Raw genomic sequence first — 16,670 nt, forward strand, 5'->3', positions numbered from 1 at the left:
GCAGCAAAATGTTTTCTGTTCTAGGGTGGTTCTCTTGTGTGAGATTATATTTGATATATAGATAAATCTTTTGTTTTACAAAGATCGCAGCAGTACGTTGTGTGGCCTGTGTGGATTCTCATGTGTGTTTGAACTTGATTTCAGGATATATCAGTGTCCACAAAGATCACAACTGAAAGATTTTTCTCTTGTGTTTCATGTATCTGTTTAAACTTGAGTCCATATTTACAGTGGATATGGAAAGTATTCACACTCCTCTACATTTTTCACTCTTTGCTTTATTCCAGCAATTTGTTAAAATATCAAAAAAGTTATTTCTCATGAACATACACTCAGCATCCCATCTTGACAGAGACAAGACAAACTTAGAAATCTTTGCAAATTTATCAAAAAAATAAAAACTGAAATATTACATGGTCATAAGTATTCAGACCCTTTGCTCTGTATTGAGTAGAATCACCCTTTTGAAGAAGTACAGCCATGCGTCTTTTTGGGGTGTGATGCAACAAGCTTTTCGCACGTGGATTTGGGGATTATCTGCCGTTCTTCCTTAAAGATCCACTGCATTTCTGTTTGCAGCTTTGTTTACTGAGAGCTAATGATGCCGTCTTTCCAGAATTTAGGCAAAATAAAAATATGGTCTCATCTTGATGGGGCTCCACAGTGGCGCATTTGGGAGAGCTGTTGCCTTGCAGCAAGAAGGTTTTGGGTTCAATACCCGGCCCCGGTCCCCCTGCATGGAGTTTGCATGCTCTCCCCGTGCATGTGTGGGCTTTCTCTGGGTACTCTGGTTTCCTCCCACAGTCCAAAAACAAAAACTATCAGGTTAATTGGCCTCTCCAAATTGCCCCTAGGTGTGAGTGTGTGTATGCATGGTTGCTTGTCTCTGTGTTGCCCTGCCTCTCGCCCGGAACGATAGCTGGAGATAGGCATCAGCAACCCTCCCAACCCCACCAAGGGACAAGGGTGTAAAGAAAATGGATGGATGGACGGGCTCTGTTATGGAGTGTGTGTGGCTGATTGCTGAGTGTTCAGCTCCAGGGCCTTTACGAGGAAAAGGTGATGTAATGCCATAGCAGGGCTTTTCTGCCAGCCAAGGAGCTGAGGACAATAGAAATGTGTAATACAGCAAGTTTGACATATTGGTGTTTCCGTTAAAATGTTTTGTTAAAACAAAGGACAAAATATGGACAAAGTTTATAAGTGGCAGTTTTCCTCAGTTGCTTTGGTGCATTTCTCAAATCATTCTAGACAATCCCAGTAAGTGCTTTTCAGTTCATACAAACAGCATCAACCTGCAAAATCCACTTTCTAAAAATCCTTCGTCCATCTCTCAGTGTATCTGATAATAGTTGGATTCATGTCCATGACTGAAACCAAGGAACGTATGAAAATTGTCAGAGTGAGGACATTACGTTTGGAACGCTGGACATGGCTACCTGTGCATGATGAAATGTCCACCAAGCCCAAATTTAGTGACAACAGTTTCCAATTTGAGTTCATAAAAAAAAGATTTGTGCTGAAATGATCCAATATGGAGAAGGAAATCAAAAGAAATGCTATCCAAGTGCAGCAAGTGCAACCTCCCATGGTAAACATGTTGTATCAAAGCTTTTAGTTAGTTTGACATCATGAAACTTGTACAAAACAGATGTAAACTTTATTTATATCATACCAACAGCAGAGGGTGCCGTGATCCACGATTTGGTCGCAAGCTTCCGATGTACATTCTTATAAAACATTAAACAAAAAGACATCATGAATTTATCCTCTTGGTAATTTGTTGATTTTGATAATAAAGTGTGACAACATGTTTTATTCTCTGCACCCAAACAACCCTGTTATGTTTATTTTAGTCTTTGCGCATTACAGTGAAAGAACAGCAGGACTGGCGTTGGAGGCATAAAGAAAAGAAAATGAGAAGCATAACCATAAAAATATATATTACACAACTACTACTTCCACCTTCATATGTTATATATAGAAAAAATAGTTTTACTATCTATCTATCTATTCGAATGTTTAAGTTTCTACAGGGCCGCTCTGCTGCAGAAACACAAGCCGGTGGAGCCCTCCAAGAAGCTCCTGGAGAACATCTGTTCTCGTCACGATGAGGTGATGAAGGTTTTTTGTTGCACCGATCAGCAGTGCATCTGCATCTTGTGCACCATGGATGAACACAAATGATCCGAATATATTTATTGCAACAAAGACTTTTTTATTTCAAAAGTTTTTTTTATTAAGTGAATTATAATTTCTTTGTTTTTTGTATTTTTTATTTCATTCCAGTCCTGGGTTGCCTTTTTTAATCATGTTTACATCCGCTCTTGTCAGGAGAGAACATCCAACAGGTTCAAAGCAAGACAAGTTTGGAAAATAAAGTGCAATTCAGTAACAGTAAATATTGTGCTAGTATCAGTATTGGACCAAAGAAAGCAAGGCAAGTTGCAAGCCTTTATAATTGAAAATGTGATGCTTTTTATCGGTCAAATAGACTCAAAAAATTGTTACATAGGGCTTAAAGTTAAAAAAAATCCTGAGCCTGAAACTTATAGAGGTGATAGAAATGAACTATATTGATGCTATTGCCACAGTTTAATAAAGTGTCTTTGAATAGTGCAAACAATTGCTTCTAACAATACAACTAACAAGCTAAACACTCAAACTCAAATAAGACTTCAGTGCATTTCAACTCGAAACAAAATGTAAAATGTCTGTGCCCTAAAGGTTTGCCTTACAGGCAAAAATCCCTCAACATTAAATAAGAGTCCTTTCAGTCAATGTTTTTGCAAGTAATTTAGAATATGCAACATTACCAACTAAATGAATAAGTGACACAAATCTGGCTTAATCAAATCCTAATGAGTTAAATTGAAAGTGTCATGGAGTTATCGGCCTCATGACATTAACGTTGACATGAAAAATAATATTGAAGAAATAAATATATAAAATCTAATTAAAAACATAAATAAGTGATAAGTTCTTTGATATTATGGTCTGTAAGATATATTTATTCTCAATATTAGATATGGTCTCAACAAACCCATGGCACTTCAACAATATTATTTTACCTTTGAGCTGGAAGTAGTGTCTTTTTATTCTTGCCATACTGTCCTCTGTATTAATTATTGCTCTAAAGGTCTTGCCATACCAGTTTATTCCTCTGTATTTAATTAAGTTTATTCTTGTATTATGTTCTTCATTCATTTCCATTTAGTTTCTTTTGATTAGTATTATCCTCTCTTGGTTTATTGCTATGTCCACTTTAGTTTCTTTCCTGTTGCTAGATTTATTTTATCGTTTATTGACCATCATTAATCTTCACTCATCACCTGCTGCGCTGCCTAATCGTCATGTTTCACATCATGTGTTGATTTTTTCACTGTCCAGCGTTGCATTCTCTGTTTTTATGCCATAATTCACATCTAGTTCGTCGCTCCATTTTATGTCCCGCTTCTCCTGTTTCAGAGTTTTGCACAATGTGCACGTCTTTTTTTTTTTTTTTTTTTTACCCCCTAAGGTGCAGGGCATATCGATGGGGAAAAGGCAGACTGACATAAACCTTTTAAAATAACGGAAACAATTTCGGTATTCTGACTATTGTAATTCAAAAGTGCTGTGGTTCCGTTGTTCTATCACACCCGTTTCATACCGGACCACTTACAGTGCCGGTGTAAGTGGTCCGCTCTCCATCATCCATACCACGCTCTCTATCGTGGTATCACACATGGAGGGATTTCTTTATTTAAATGGGTTCATTTTTCAGACGGATACAAAGTGAGGGTATCGTGATTTTAGTAATTACATGTTTATAAGAGCGATTTTCAGTTGTCCTTCCATGGAAGCGGGCAGCATCCAAACGGAAATAAAACACTTTTTAATATAAGTTGCTGCTTTAACATGATCACAGAACTGCCAAAACTTATGTACAAAAATCCTCAATAAAACATAAAATATTAGAAAATCAGACAGCAGACAAAGTGAATCACAGCAATGTCATCAGCCGGTGTAACACTGAACTGATGTGGCGAAGCTACTAGTAGCATGAGCGGAGCTACAAGCTACAAACACTGAATAGGAGAGCTGCCATCGATACAGTTGCAGGCAGGCATGATTTAATGTTACACAACACAGTTTTAGTAAGTTGCTCAAAATCTAAACTGGTATTGTCGTGCATTTAAGGTGTAAAGTTTACCTTCGACCAAACGCCCCCCTTGTGTAAAAGTTTCCACCAGCTTCCCGTCTTGTCCCCTTTCCTTTGCCCAGCCCCACTTGTTTTTAATTCCTTTCTCAAGTAAACGTGTTTCTTTACCGGGTGAGACAAACTCCATCTTCATTCATATCGCATTTGATTTAACCGAACGCATCCACTTCTTTTCTACAAACCGTTTTACAATCATTGGTCAAGAACACGGTAGAATTCTGATTGGCAGACATCTTTGTCTATTATCTACAGTTTAGTTGAGGCGGGCCGTTTGGTCTAATGCTCGCTTTGCTTGGAAGTCTGGCCCCCAGACGGAGCTCTTTACGCCTAAGTTTCAAACGTCTGACTAAATAAATCTTATTTATTTTAATATAAGTAGTTCTTTAAATGTCCTGTGAGATGACATACTTACCAATGTATCCATAACAACCGGAACTTTCAATATCCAGCAAGTTATTTTCGCAATATACCGTCTATTAAACGAGTTCACCCCACCCGCCGGATTAATTACACTCTGCAGCTGCGAAGTTCCCGTATTAACCCGATATTTGCTGGAAAGTGCAACGTCTCCCATTTCAGAAGCCATTGGAATTTTTCAGATACCGCTACGTGTGGCGGAATTACGGTACTGCAAATTTAGATGCGTCGCCGCCGACACGTTCCGGTCTAACCCGGAGACTACAGTTTGGTTGAGGCGGACCATTTGGTCAAAAGCTGGAAATCCGGCCCCTGGCCGGAGCTCTTTAAGCCCTGGCTGATACATCATTGTGCCTGCTAAACACATAACGCTGAGTGGAGTGGTGGACCGCTCCAAGATGGCCGCCCTAAATCTCGTCAGCTACAATAGGCAAGAGCAGTTCATGAAGCGTCTATTCTTATGTCTATGCTCGTTAAGCCCTGAGACTACCGTTTGGTTGAGGCGACCCATAAAGATTGGTTGAGGTGGACCATTTGGTCAAAAGCCGGAGATCCGATCCCCGGGCGGAGCTCTTTAAGCCCTGTGTCGTACATAATATATATATATATATTTTTTTTTTTTTTTTTTTTACTTAAAGAGTTACAACTAACAGCAGTTTAGTCTCAAACAAAAATCCCTAGTGTATTCAATTAAAATATTAAAATCAAACCATAAGTGGAAGAGGAGCATCTGAAAAAAAAAAGTCCTTAATAGCACCGACATTCTCCACAATAAACCCTGCAACAATGCCATTTCAAAATCAATTTCCACTCTTTTTATTGTTTCATAGACTTCAACACACAACAGAAGAATATTTTTCTTTAGAGTCTTCCATTTAAAATATGATCCTCATTTCCTGTGCCTAAAATATCACAACTAGAATGTTTATCTTTAGTGGATTCTCATGTGCTTGTTTAACTGTGATTTCTGACTACATTGATAACCACAAAGTTCACAACTGAAAGGTTTTTCTCCAGTGTGGGTTCTCATGTGTACATTTAAATGTGATTGTAAACTACATCTGTATCCACAAAGATCACAACTGAAAGGTTTTTCTCCAGTGTGGGTTCTCATGTGTCTATTTAAATGTGATTGTAAACTACATCTGTATCCACAAAGATCACAACTGAAAGGTTTATCCCCTGTGTGGATTCTCATGTGTTTGTTTAAACTTGATATTACACTACATCTGTATTCACAGAGACCACAACTGAAAGGTTTCTCTCCTGTGTGGATTCTCATGTGTACTTTTAAATGTGATTTCTGGCTACATCTGTATCCACAAAGGTCACAACTGAAAGGTTTATCCTCTGTGTGGATTCTCATGTGTACATTTAAATGTGATTTCTGGCTACATCTGTATCCACAAAGGTCACAACTGAAAGGTTTCTCTTCTGTGTGGATTCTCATGTGTACATTTAAACTTGATTTTACACTACATCGGTATTGGCAAAGATCACAACTGAAAGGTTTCTCTCCTGTATGGATTTTCATGTGTGTGTCTAAGTAACTTCTTTTTTTAAATGTGTGGCCACACAATTTACAGAGATGTTCATGTTCTGCTAGGGTTCTCGCATGTCTTTTTGATGTTGGATTTTTTTTACATGATATACCATTGGCATCACAGCTAAATTTCATTTCAACATTAACTTTCCTCATTGAGTCTAGGGTTTTCTTTGAAGTAAATAATTTCATTTTATCCTGAGAGATTGGAGAACCTTTAGTTGAATGGCTCACCTTGCTGTCATTTCCCTTGTATTTACTATTTGGACTGCAATCTGGCAATTGTTCAAGTTGACAGAAAACATTATTTACATCAGCTTCTTCCTCCTCTTCATCCTCCTCAATGAGTTCAGTCTCTGATGAGTTGGAATAATTTCCATGATCTTGCTTTCTGATAGGTTCTGCTGCTTCACAGTGATCTTCTGGTAACTCTCTGTGGTGCTGATGAAGGCGAGAAGACAGGAGAAACTCTTCATCATCCTCATTCATGGTTGGTGGGAGAGACTCTGGACCTTGTAGGTCAAGACCTGGACCATGTTCTTCAGGAGCATCTTCTTTAAGCAGCAACATCTGCTGAGCATCTGCAGGAACCAATGAAGCAAATTATGTACATTATAAACCACTGCAGCTTTATATTTACATCAACATTATTAGTGTTACAAACTAATGTACATAAATGTTTGACTTTAGGTTGAACTGCGATGTTGTTCGCTCTGAGGTTCACTATAAGAGCAATGCCTGTTAAAATCTGTATTTTAAGCCTGACTTTTTTATACAACTGTAGCATGTCTCAAATATCTTACATCACATAATAAATAGCAATATTTTCAACTGTAAACATTTTTTTTCTAAAACTCGATGAGTTGGCGATCAACCATCCTGGGGCCAACTACCACCAAACTTAGTCTATTTTCTGGTGAAAACCCTGAATAAGATCAATTAACTTTTGATTACTCATTAATCGATAAATTGCATCTGTAGCAGAAAGCCGAAGAAATAATAGCTGAGTTATTTAAATGGGGCATTTTTGTTGCTAGTTTTTACTTTTTGTTTACAATCCTGTAGCCAAAACATGTTACTTTGTAGCTTGAATTGATGGATGTTATTGTGTTCATAAATTTAAATATAAACTTGTCTCTTTTGAAAAATGTGTCTACTTCTGTTTTATGCACATTACACAGACTTAAATAACAAATTAAAACCCAGATCAAAGACAACAAATCACTTTGGTGTGATGACATGAAGATAATGAACTCATCAAGGTGACATTTTTTTGCGCTATCAATGCTCTGAATCAGATGTTTGATCCAACAGGGAATCAGGACAAAGTCACTCTGGCCTAAAGCTGTTTACAGTAATTTGCTTCATTTGGGAACTAGACAGTTTCTTAAGAGCAGGGCTCTTTAAGTTCATGAAGCTGTTGTGATTGAATGCAGATCTTTAGTTGGTCCCAGTTATCCTCACAGGACAATAGCTGGGCTTCTTAATGTGCAGTATTGTACTTTCTACGTTTGCTCAAAACCAGAATACAGACTTCTGCTAAACTTTGGTAACCAAACTGAAATATTGAAAGTATGGCTGAAACGATTCCTTGAATGATTCGAGTACCTCGATTACTAAAATTCCTCGAGGAAAATTTATCTGCCTCGAACCTTCATTAATTTATGTTTTATTATTTAGCGCACCGTGTTCAGGCAGGGACATTACTTGCGTCACGCGGAGCTCTCACTTCCGCCTCTCAGTTGTTGACAAAGGCTAAGTGTTAGCGGCATAACGTCCAATCTTCAAGTTTGGCCCGTGGGGATTCTATTGATTGATCATAGTGTCCAACTTTTTATCGTTTTTGGGGAACCAATAAGCATCCTTAAAATGACTGGGGAGATACCTTGAGTACGGCAGCCTTAAATATCCCGTATAGCTCCCCCACCGCGGTAAAGCTAGCCGGCTCTGACTCCAGCCGGCCCAGCACACAATATACGAGTGCGCGGTCGCTCAAGACATTATAGTACACCCATTTACGTGCTGCTTTCACAATAAAAGCGCACATCCGGTCCTTGTTTGAGGTACTCAAATCCGGCCGCAGAATTTGCAAACAGAAAATAATATATGCTGAGAAACTAATACTATATATATATATATATATATATATATATATATATATATATATATATATATATAGTCATTTTTATCTTTTTTGAAAGATAGTCTACAATGACTGCCAAACAACTAGTAGCTCAGTGCTCCAACATCCGCAAACGGCAACTGCTATCACAACTTGAGATTGACGAGGTACAACACAAATGCTACGGCATAAGGGAGGAGCCCAAAGGTAAGGTCAGGGGGGAGTTAACTACTCCCCACCCCGAGACTGGGTATGCAGCCCCAGTAATGAACGAACTATCAAAGCTGAACGAGACAGCAACTGACCTGAGAGAGAGAATCGTGGCCCGAATGAACACCAGGCAACCCCGACGCCAATTACAACGGCTGAGTGAAGTACCATCAGAAAGTCTCATTGAAGATGTGAATGCAGCATTGAGAACAATCCCTACCAACACCATAACAGAAACCAATGAGCTGATATACAACTCAGCATCAGTGATCCTTGAAATGCTCGGCTATAAGAGCAACCATGAGACCCAATATCCATCATGGAAAAGACGGTTAGAGGCTAAGATCAAGATAACAAGGAGGGAAGTGAGCCAGCTGTCAGAGCTCCTAAGGGGTGCAATGAAAAGATCAGTACCCAAGAAGTACAGCCAGATGCCCATACCTGAAGCACTCGAAACTGCCAAACAAAGGCTCCAAGCCTTGGCCAGCCGCCTAAAGAGATACACAAGAGAGAATGAAGCCAGGAGGATCAACCGGCTCTTCTCCACCCAACCAGCTAAAGTGTACTCTCAATGGCAGGGTACTAACAACAGAGCAGACCCACCAAGGCTGGAGACTGAACAATACTGGAAAGGCATATGGGAAAGGGAGGCCTCCCACAACAGCAATGCACAGTGGCTAACCTCTCTACGAGAGGACCACAGCAACCTCCCTGAACAAGCCCCGGTAACCATCACTGTGGCAGATGTCCAAGAAAGAGTCTCGGGTATGAAAAACTGGACAGCACCAGGGCCTGACATGATCCATGCCTACTGGCTAAAGAAACTCACTGCCCTCCATGAGCGACTGGCAGCTCAACTGAACCAGCTGCTACAGAATGGGACTCACCCTGAATGGTTAACTGAAGGGCGCACAATCCTGATCCAGAAGGATCCCTCAAAGGGTTCAGTCCCATCCAACTATCGGCCAATAACCTGTCTCTCTACAACATGGAAGCTCATGTCAGGCATCATAGCGGCTAAGATAAGCGGACACATGGACAAATACATGAGCACGGCACAGAAGGGCATCGGCATAAATAGTAGAGGAGCCAAACACCAACTCCTTGTAGACCACACAGTCGCCCGAGACTGCAAAACCCGACACACCAACCTGTGCACCGCTTGGATTGATTACAAGAAAGCCTATGACTCAATGCCACACACCTGGATCATTGAATGCTTAGAGATGTACAACATCAATAGGACTCTAAGAGCCTTCATTGCAAACTCGATGGGGCTGTGGAAAACCACCCTTGAAGCCAACTGCAAACCACTTGCACAAGTGTCCATCAAATGTGGCATATACCAAGGAGATGCTCTGTCCCCACTGCTGTTCTGCATAGGCCTGAACCCCCTCAGCCAAATCATCAACAAGACTGGCTACGGATACCGACTTAAGAATGGGGCCACAATCAGTCACCTCCTCTACATGGATGACATCAAGCTGTACGCCAAGAGCGAGTATGGAGTTAGATTTGTTTCACAATTATTCAATCAAAAAAAAAATCATGTCAAACAAAAAAAGTAGTATTCAACCAAAAAAAAAATCATGTCAAACAAAAAAAGTAGTATTCAATCAAAAAAAAAAATCATGTCAAAGCAAAAATCACTAAGTTTTTTTTTAACTTTTTTTTTTGTTTTTGGTTGAGTCTCTTTTTTTTTTGGTTGAAACTTTTTTTTTTTGGTTGAGTCTCTTTTTTTTTGGTTGAAACTTTTTTTTTTGGTTGAGTCTCTTTTTTTTTGGTTGAAACTTTTTTTTTGCTTGAGTCGCTTTTTTTTTTGGTTGAAACTTTTTTTTTTGCTTGAGTCGCTTTTTTTTGGTTGAGTCGCTTTTTTTTTGGTTGAGTCGCTTTTTTTTTTTGGTTGAAACTTTTTCTAAGTTTTTGGTTGAATTCGTTTTCTTGCTTATACAACTTTATTTGCTTTGGGGAAGCTTACATGAACATTCTGGGCGGGGCTTAAGGACGAGCGATGTAAGACGTGTTCCGATTGGTTAGCGCTGACTAAAGCGGATGACTCCCTGAGATCTCAGAACTCTGTCCCGAACTGCAGGGCTTCGGTGACGGGACACAGAATGTGGATGGTAAGTAATCTTCACAAAATTACACCGTTTAGCAGCTTCTAAAGTGTCCACCCTGTTTCAAAGAAGAAATCTTACTCAACTTATGACGACAGTCACATATTTTGTCTGCCGTGATCCCCGGTAGCATATTGTGCTAGCTAATGTTAGCACTAGGTAAAGTTCATAAACTAGGCTTGTGTAATATTCGCCTGTCTTTATGTTGAATTCGTTAACCAGCGCACCTCTGTTGAGTGGCATTAAGCGTGGAAAATACCAAATATATCTGGAGGAAATATGTGTTAAAAAACTGTTGCGCAATCCTCAGTGTGTGTGTGTCTGTGTGTGTGTGTATTAACTAGCATTGAAGCTAAAATGGGAAAACAGCGGATCGTTGCACCAATGTTATCAGGTCCACATTAATCTGCACCACACGTCAAGTGACTGTGCAGATGATTTATTTACCAAGCACATAATCAGTGCTGTCGATGAGGGGAGGCAACGTAACTCTTAAATATATATTTTCTTCCAGATGTAAAATGTAAAACTAAGCTGGTAGGTCACAGGCCGAAGGAGGATATTCACATAATTTCTGTTTTTTATTATTTGGTGGGTGTGTGTCCTGTACTTAGTTTTATTCCGAATTACATGTAATATGCCTTTTGCTGTGTTATATTAAATTAATTTGGTGTTCTCCTAATTCCCCATTCTAGTATGACCAGCAGAGTGCAGCTGAAGCAGGACAGGCTTGTAGGTCTTACTGATTCCTCCAGCTGCTACAGACGATCAGAGCATGAGGATGGAGAGATCAGTAAGTGTTGAGTCAGAGAAGGTCAGGTAGGGAAGGAAGTGTTGCTTATAGGGGCCGTGTGTGTTTGGCTAAATATATTTCTCCAAGTCATTTTATTTAGTGGTTTTAAAAATAATGCATGCTTATGTGTTAATGATACATTGTAATAAAAATACAAAAATTACCACCAACATCCTGGCAGAAATAAACAAGTTTATATCAGAACTTTTTCTTTTTGGATCTGGAACACATTAAAAGCGAATTACCAAATTTCCTTTATTCCCTGTCATGTTAACGTTCGGTTATTTCTCCCTTTTTCATCCTCACTGCAGCTGGAGCTGGACTGGAGTTCTGTTTGGCTTTAGTGGCTTCCTGGATGGAGACATCGGCTGACCTAAACGCATCATTTTCCCTCTCCCATTATAAACTTAGCTTTTCTTCAACATGGAAAATACTCCTACATCAGTAGCTCTGTTTGTTATTTTGACATCAATGCTGACCTGGTGGCCAATTGATCCTCTTAACCACTGAATGTATCGGAACCACCTGGACTGAGCTGGTTTCGTCAGAGGGAGCTAAGACTTCGATAAAATTTTAAGATGTTCTTCTGGTAAAATTGCATCTTTATGATCCTAATATGACTGCATTCTGATAATTAAAAATACTTGTAACCTGGCCATAACACTCCATTATACAACTCACAAGAGGAATGACAGAAATAAAGCCACTTTGTGAAAGTATTTTCTGTATTTTGTTTTAGAAAAGATGAAATATTGCTTGAAAGCGTTTAATTTTAATATCTCGCTTGAAGGCCGAATTACATGCAAATACTTCACATAATGTTACAACTGAGATAAGGGAAAAAGGTTTGTAAAATGTAGAGTATTACAAAAGAGATTACATTTTATTTTAAGTCCAAACAGTATAACGAAATGAACACTAAAAATATACAATACACTTTCCAGCAGTTACTCAAACTTGTCTTTACTGGTGATGAAAACTCGTCACTCTGGAGGAGAGAGGAAGAGCAGCTCAGCCCAGTCCAGGATCACTGCAGTGTCAGGGTAGATGCTTAAAGTTTGCAGGTAGATTTTTGCGTAGCTGGTCCTCTGGTTTTCAGATCCTAATTGTAAATAATAAAAAGTTAGTCAATGTTGTGATGATCCAGTTGACTGTGGACTGATGGTCACTACTGGTCAGTGAGGTGCAGGTGCTTGGATCCAAGGGAAAAGCAATTTAACAACAGGAAGGTCTCAAGGGGTCAATGGAGTGGAGTTGATAACAGTTCCCCTCTGTCCTGGGTGAACATCATGGAGAGTCTCAATCATGGCTCAGAAACGAATCAAGAAGCTTTGACGCAAATCTGAAAAACAAAAATGAATTAAAAAAGTATGAGTAAGTGATGATATTTACCTAGACAACATAATCAAAACCTAATAAGCCCTAAAGTCTTTTTAAGAGTTTTAATTGAAAATAAATTGACTACATCTCAGGAAATTAAATGTTCAAGTGAAACAGTTACTGTATCACAATAAGAGAAACTGCAAAAAAATAGTGCAGAGGTATAACACTGAAGTTACTGAGAGAGTAAACTGAAATATTTAGTAAGTAGAAAATGTATGTTAAAATATATTTAGCCAAACACACACGGCCCCTATAAGCAACACTTCCTTCCCTACCTGACCTTCTCTGACTCAACACTTACTGATCTCTCCATCCTCATGCTCTGATCGTCTGTAGCAGCTGGAGGAATCAGTAAGACCTACAAGCCTGTCCTGCTTCAGCTGCACTCTGCTGGTCATACTAGAATGGGGAATTAGGAGAACACCAAATTAATTTAATATAACACAGCAAAAGGCATATTACATGTAATTCGGAATAAAACTAAGTACAGGACACACACCCACCAAATAATAAAAAACAGAAATTATGTGAATATCCTCCTTCGGCCTGTGACCTACCAGCTTAGTTTTACATTTTACATCTGGAAGAAAATATATATTTAAGAGTTACGTTGCCTCCCCTCATCGACAGCACTGATTATGTGCTTGGTAAATAAATCATCTGCACAGTCACTTGACGTGTGGTGCAGATTAATGTGGACCTGATAACATTGGTGCAACGATCCGCTGTTTTCCCATTTTAGCTTCAATGCTAGTTAATACACACACACACACACACACACACACACTGAGGATTGCGCAACAGTTTTTTAACACATATTTCCTCCAGATATATTTGGTATTTTCCACGCTTAATGCCACTCAACAGAGGTGCGCTGGTTAACGAATTCAACATAAAGACAGGCGAATATTACACAAGCCTAGTTTATGAACTTTACCTAGTGCTAACATTAGCTAGCACAATATGCTACCGGGGATCACGGCAGACAAAATATGTGACTGTCGTCATAAGTTGAGTAAGATTTCTTCTTTGAAACAGGGTGGACACTTTAGAAGCTGCTAAACGGTGTAGTTTTGTGAAGATTACTTACCATCACATTCTGTGTCCCGTCACCGAAGCCCTGCAGTTCGGGACGGAGTTCTGAGATCTCAGGGAGTCATCCGCTTTAGTCAGCGCTAACCAATCGGAACACGTCTTACATCGCTCGTCCTTAAGCCCCGCCCAGAATGTTCATGTAAGCTTCCCCAAAGCAAATAAAGTTGTATAAGCAAGAAAACGAATTCAACCAAAAACTTAGAAAAAGTTTCAACCAAAAAAAAAGCGACTCAACCAAAAAAAAGCGACTCAAGCAAAAAAAAAAGTTTCAACCAAAAAAAAAAGAGACTCAACCAAAAAAAAAAGTTTCAACCAAAAAAAAGAGACTCAACCAAAAAAAAAAGTTTCAACCAAAAAAAAAAGAGACTCAACCAAAAAAAAAAGTTTCAACCAAAAAAAGAGACTCAACCAAAAACAAAAAAAAAGTTTAAAAAAAAAACTTAGTGATTTTTGCTTTGACATGATTTTTTTTTTTGATTGAATACTACTTTTTTTGTTTGACATGATTTTTTTTTTGATTGAATAATTGTGAAACAAATCTAACTCCATAGAGCGAGACATCGACTCACTGATCCACACCACCAGGATCTACAGCACTGACATTGGGATGTCATTCGGACTAGAGAAGTGTGGCCGGATGGTTACAAAGAGAGGGAAGGTCGTCCGCACAGAAGGGGTCTCACTCCCAGAGGGAACGATAGCAGACATAGAGCACAGCTACAAGTACCTGGGAATACCACAAGCAAATGGCAACCTCGATGAGGTCACAAGGAAAGGAGCCACAGCCAAATACCTCCAACGAATAAGGCAAGTCCTGAGAAGCCAGCTCAATGGCAAGAACAAGATCCGTGCAATAAACAGCTATGCCTTACCAGTAATCAGATACCCTGCCGGAATAATTAGCTGGCCAATGGAAGAGATGAAGGCCACGGATGTTAAGACTCGGAAGCTACTAACCATGCATGGAGGGTTCCACCCCAAATCCAGCACCCTGAGACTGTACACGAGCCGTAAGGAAGGAGGCAGAGGACTAGTGAGTGTGAGAGCCACTGTCCAGGATGAAACATCTAAGATCCATAAATACATCAAGGACAAAGCCTCAACGGACGATGTGCTCAGCGAATGTCTCAGGCAATGGGGAACAGAGGACAAGGTGCTGGAGGAACCATCATGGGAAGACAAGCCCCTACATGGGATGTACCACCGACAAATAACTGAAGTGGCTGATATCAGGAAATCCTACCAATGGCTGGAGAAAGCTGGACTCAAGGACAGCACGGAGGCCCTCATCCTGGCCGCCCAGGAACAGGCACTAAACACCAGAGCAATAGAAGCTCAGATCTACCACACCAGACAAGACCCAAGGTGTAGGTTGTGCAAGGAGGCCTCTGAGACAGTCCAGCACATAACAGCAGGGTGCAAGATGCTGGCAGGGAAAGCGTACATGGAACGACATAACCAAGTGGTGGGCATAGTGTACAGGAACATCTGTGCAGAATATGGACTGGAAGCCCCGAGGTCAAAATGGGGGACACCCCCAAAGGTGGTGGAGAATGACCGAGCTAAGATCCTGTGGGACTTCCAGATCCAGACAGACAAGATGGTAATGGCGAACCAACCGGACATTGTGGTGGTGGATAAAGAACAGAGGAAAGCCGTTGTGGTGGATGTAGCAATACCAAGTGACCACAACATCAGGAAAAAGGAGCATGAGAAACTGGAGAAATACCAGGGCCTCAGAGAGGAACTGGAGAAGGCCTGGAAGGTGAAGACCACAGTGGTGCCTGTGGTCATAGGGGCCCTCGGGGCAGTCACCCCCAAATTGGAGCAGTGGCTCAAACAGATCCCAGGAACAACATCAGACATCTCAGTCCAGAAATGTGCAGTTCTAGGCACAGCCAAGATACTGCGCAGAACCCTCAAGCTCCCAGGCCTCTGGTAGAGGACCCGAGCTCAGAGGATGAAACAGACCACCCATGGAGGGTGAGAGGGGATTTTTTTCTTATTTTTTTTTTCAGTGGTCCCCAACCTTTTTATTACCACGGACCGGTCAAGACTTGGAAAATTTTGCTGCGGCCCGGGGGGATGGGGAGGGGGGGGGGGGGGTTAAGGATAAGGCTTCTGCATGTTGGTGTTTCCGCTAAATCCTGAATATACCCAACCTGAATATACAACCTGTTGAATGTGACAAGTAGCCAATCAGAAAGCGCGGTGACGTCAGAACAGAAGGGGAATCCCAAACAGCTGACATAACGCGCAGCTGTGAATCCGTGGATATCGGAGATGATATGTGAAATATTTATTATTATATGTAAAGGTCGTTATTATATATGTTTATGTTTAATCAGTTAAAAATGTTAACTATGAAAAAACATAGTCGCCTCCAAAACATAGTGCAGCAAATAGAGCGGCTGCTCTCGCTGTCTTTTATCCACCGCCTTTTCTTTTTGTCTCTTTTATCTCTTAACTTAAAATGAGTCCGCAAACTATCACTCCGTGTTTGGTTATTCTAAATTCCCGCTATATTGGGGGTTTTGTGGCTTTTCTTCTGGAATCACTATGTTCCTGACTGGAATCGGTTCGTGTTGCTCCTGCCTTGGACACACGAACCGATCGAACCTGTTGTACTTTTATCAGCTCTGTGGTCGCAGAGGTTTGGAGAATCGGCCAACAATTCATAAATCTTGCCGTCTAAACCAGACTTAAGACTCACAAGCTCTACTCATCTCCTCTCGACCACTGCCCAAACGCTCTCTGACTCTGGTCGCTATGGTAACGTTTACATA

General features: G+C 40.3%; 1 protein-coding gene and 1 long non-coding RNA gene across 2 annotated transcripts; one reads left to right on the top strand and one right to left on the bottom strand.

Annotated features, from left to right (window-relative positions):
• Positions 1-5,413: 5,413 nt before the first annotated feature.
• Positions 5,414-7,296, bottom strand: LOC148155782 (uncharacterized). Its single transcript, XM_088011740.1, has one exon. The coding sequence runs from the start codon at positions 6,732-6,734 to the stop codon at positions 5,553-5,555; it is 1,182 nt and encodes a 393-aa protein (XP_087867866.1). The 5' UTR covers positions 6,735-7,296; the 3' UTR covers positions 5,414-5,552.
• Positions 7,297-10,338: 3,042 nt separating this feature from the next.
• LOC106911662 (uncharacterized) lies at positions 10,339-12,125 on the top strand. The gene is made up of 3 exons (XR_015765060.1): positions 10,339-10,619; positions 11,309-11,406; positions 11,718-12,125. It is a non-coding gene; the product is annotated as an uncharacterized LOC106911662 (long non-coding RNA).
• The last annotated feature ends 4,545 nt before the right edge of the window (positions 12,126-16,670 follow it).

Source organism: Poecilia mexicana, unplaced genomic scaffold (assembly GCF_051168715.1).
Source record: "Poecilia mexicana isolate PSO_F unplaced genomic scaffold, ASM5116871v1 scaffold_13, whole genome shotgun sequence".
NCBI classification, from domain to species: Eukaryota; Metazoa; Chordata; class Actinopteri; order Cyprinodontiformes; family Poeciliidae; genus Poecilia; species Poecilia mexicana.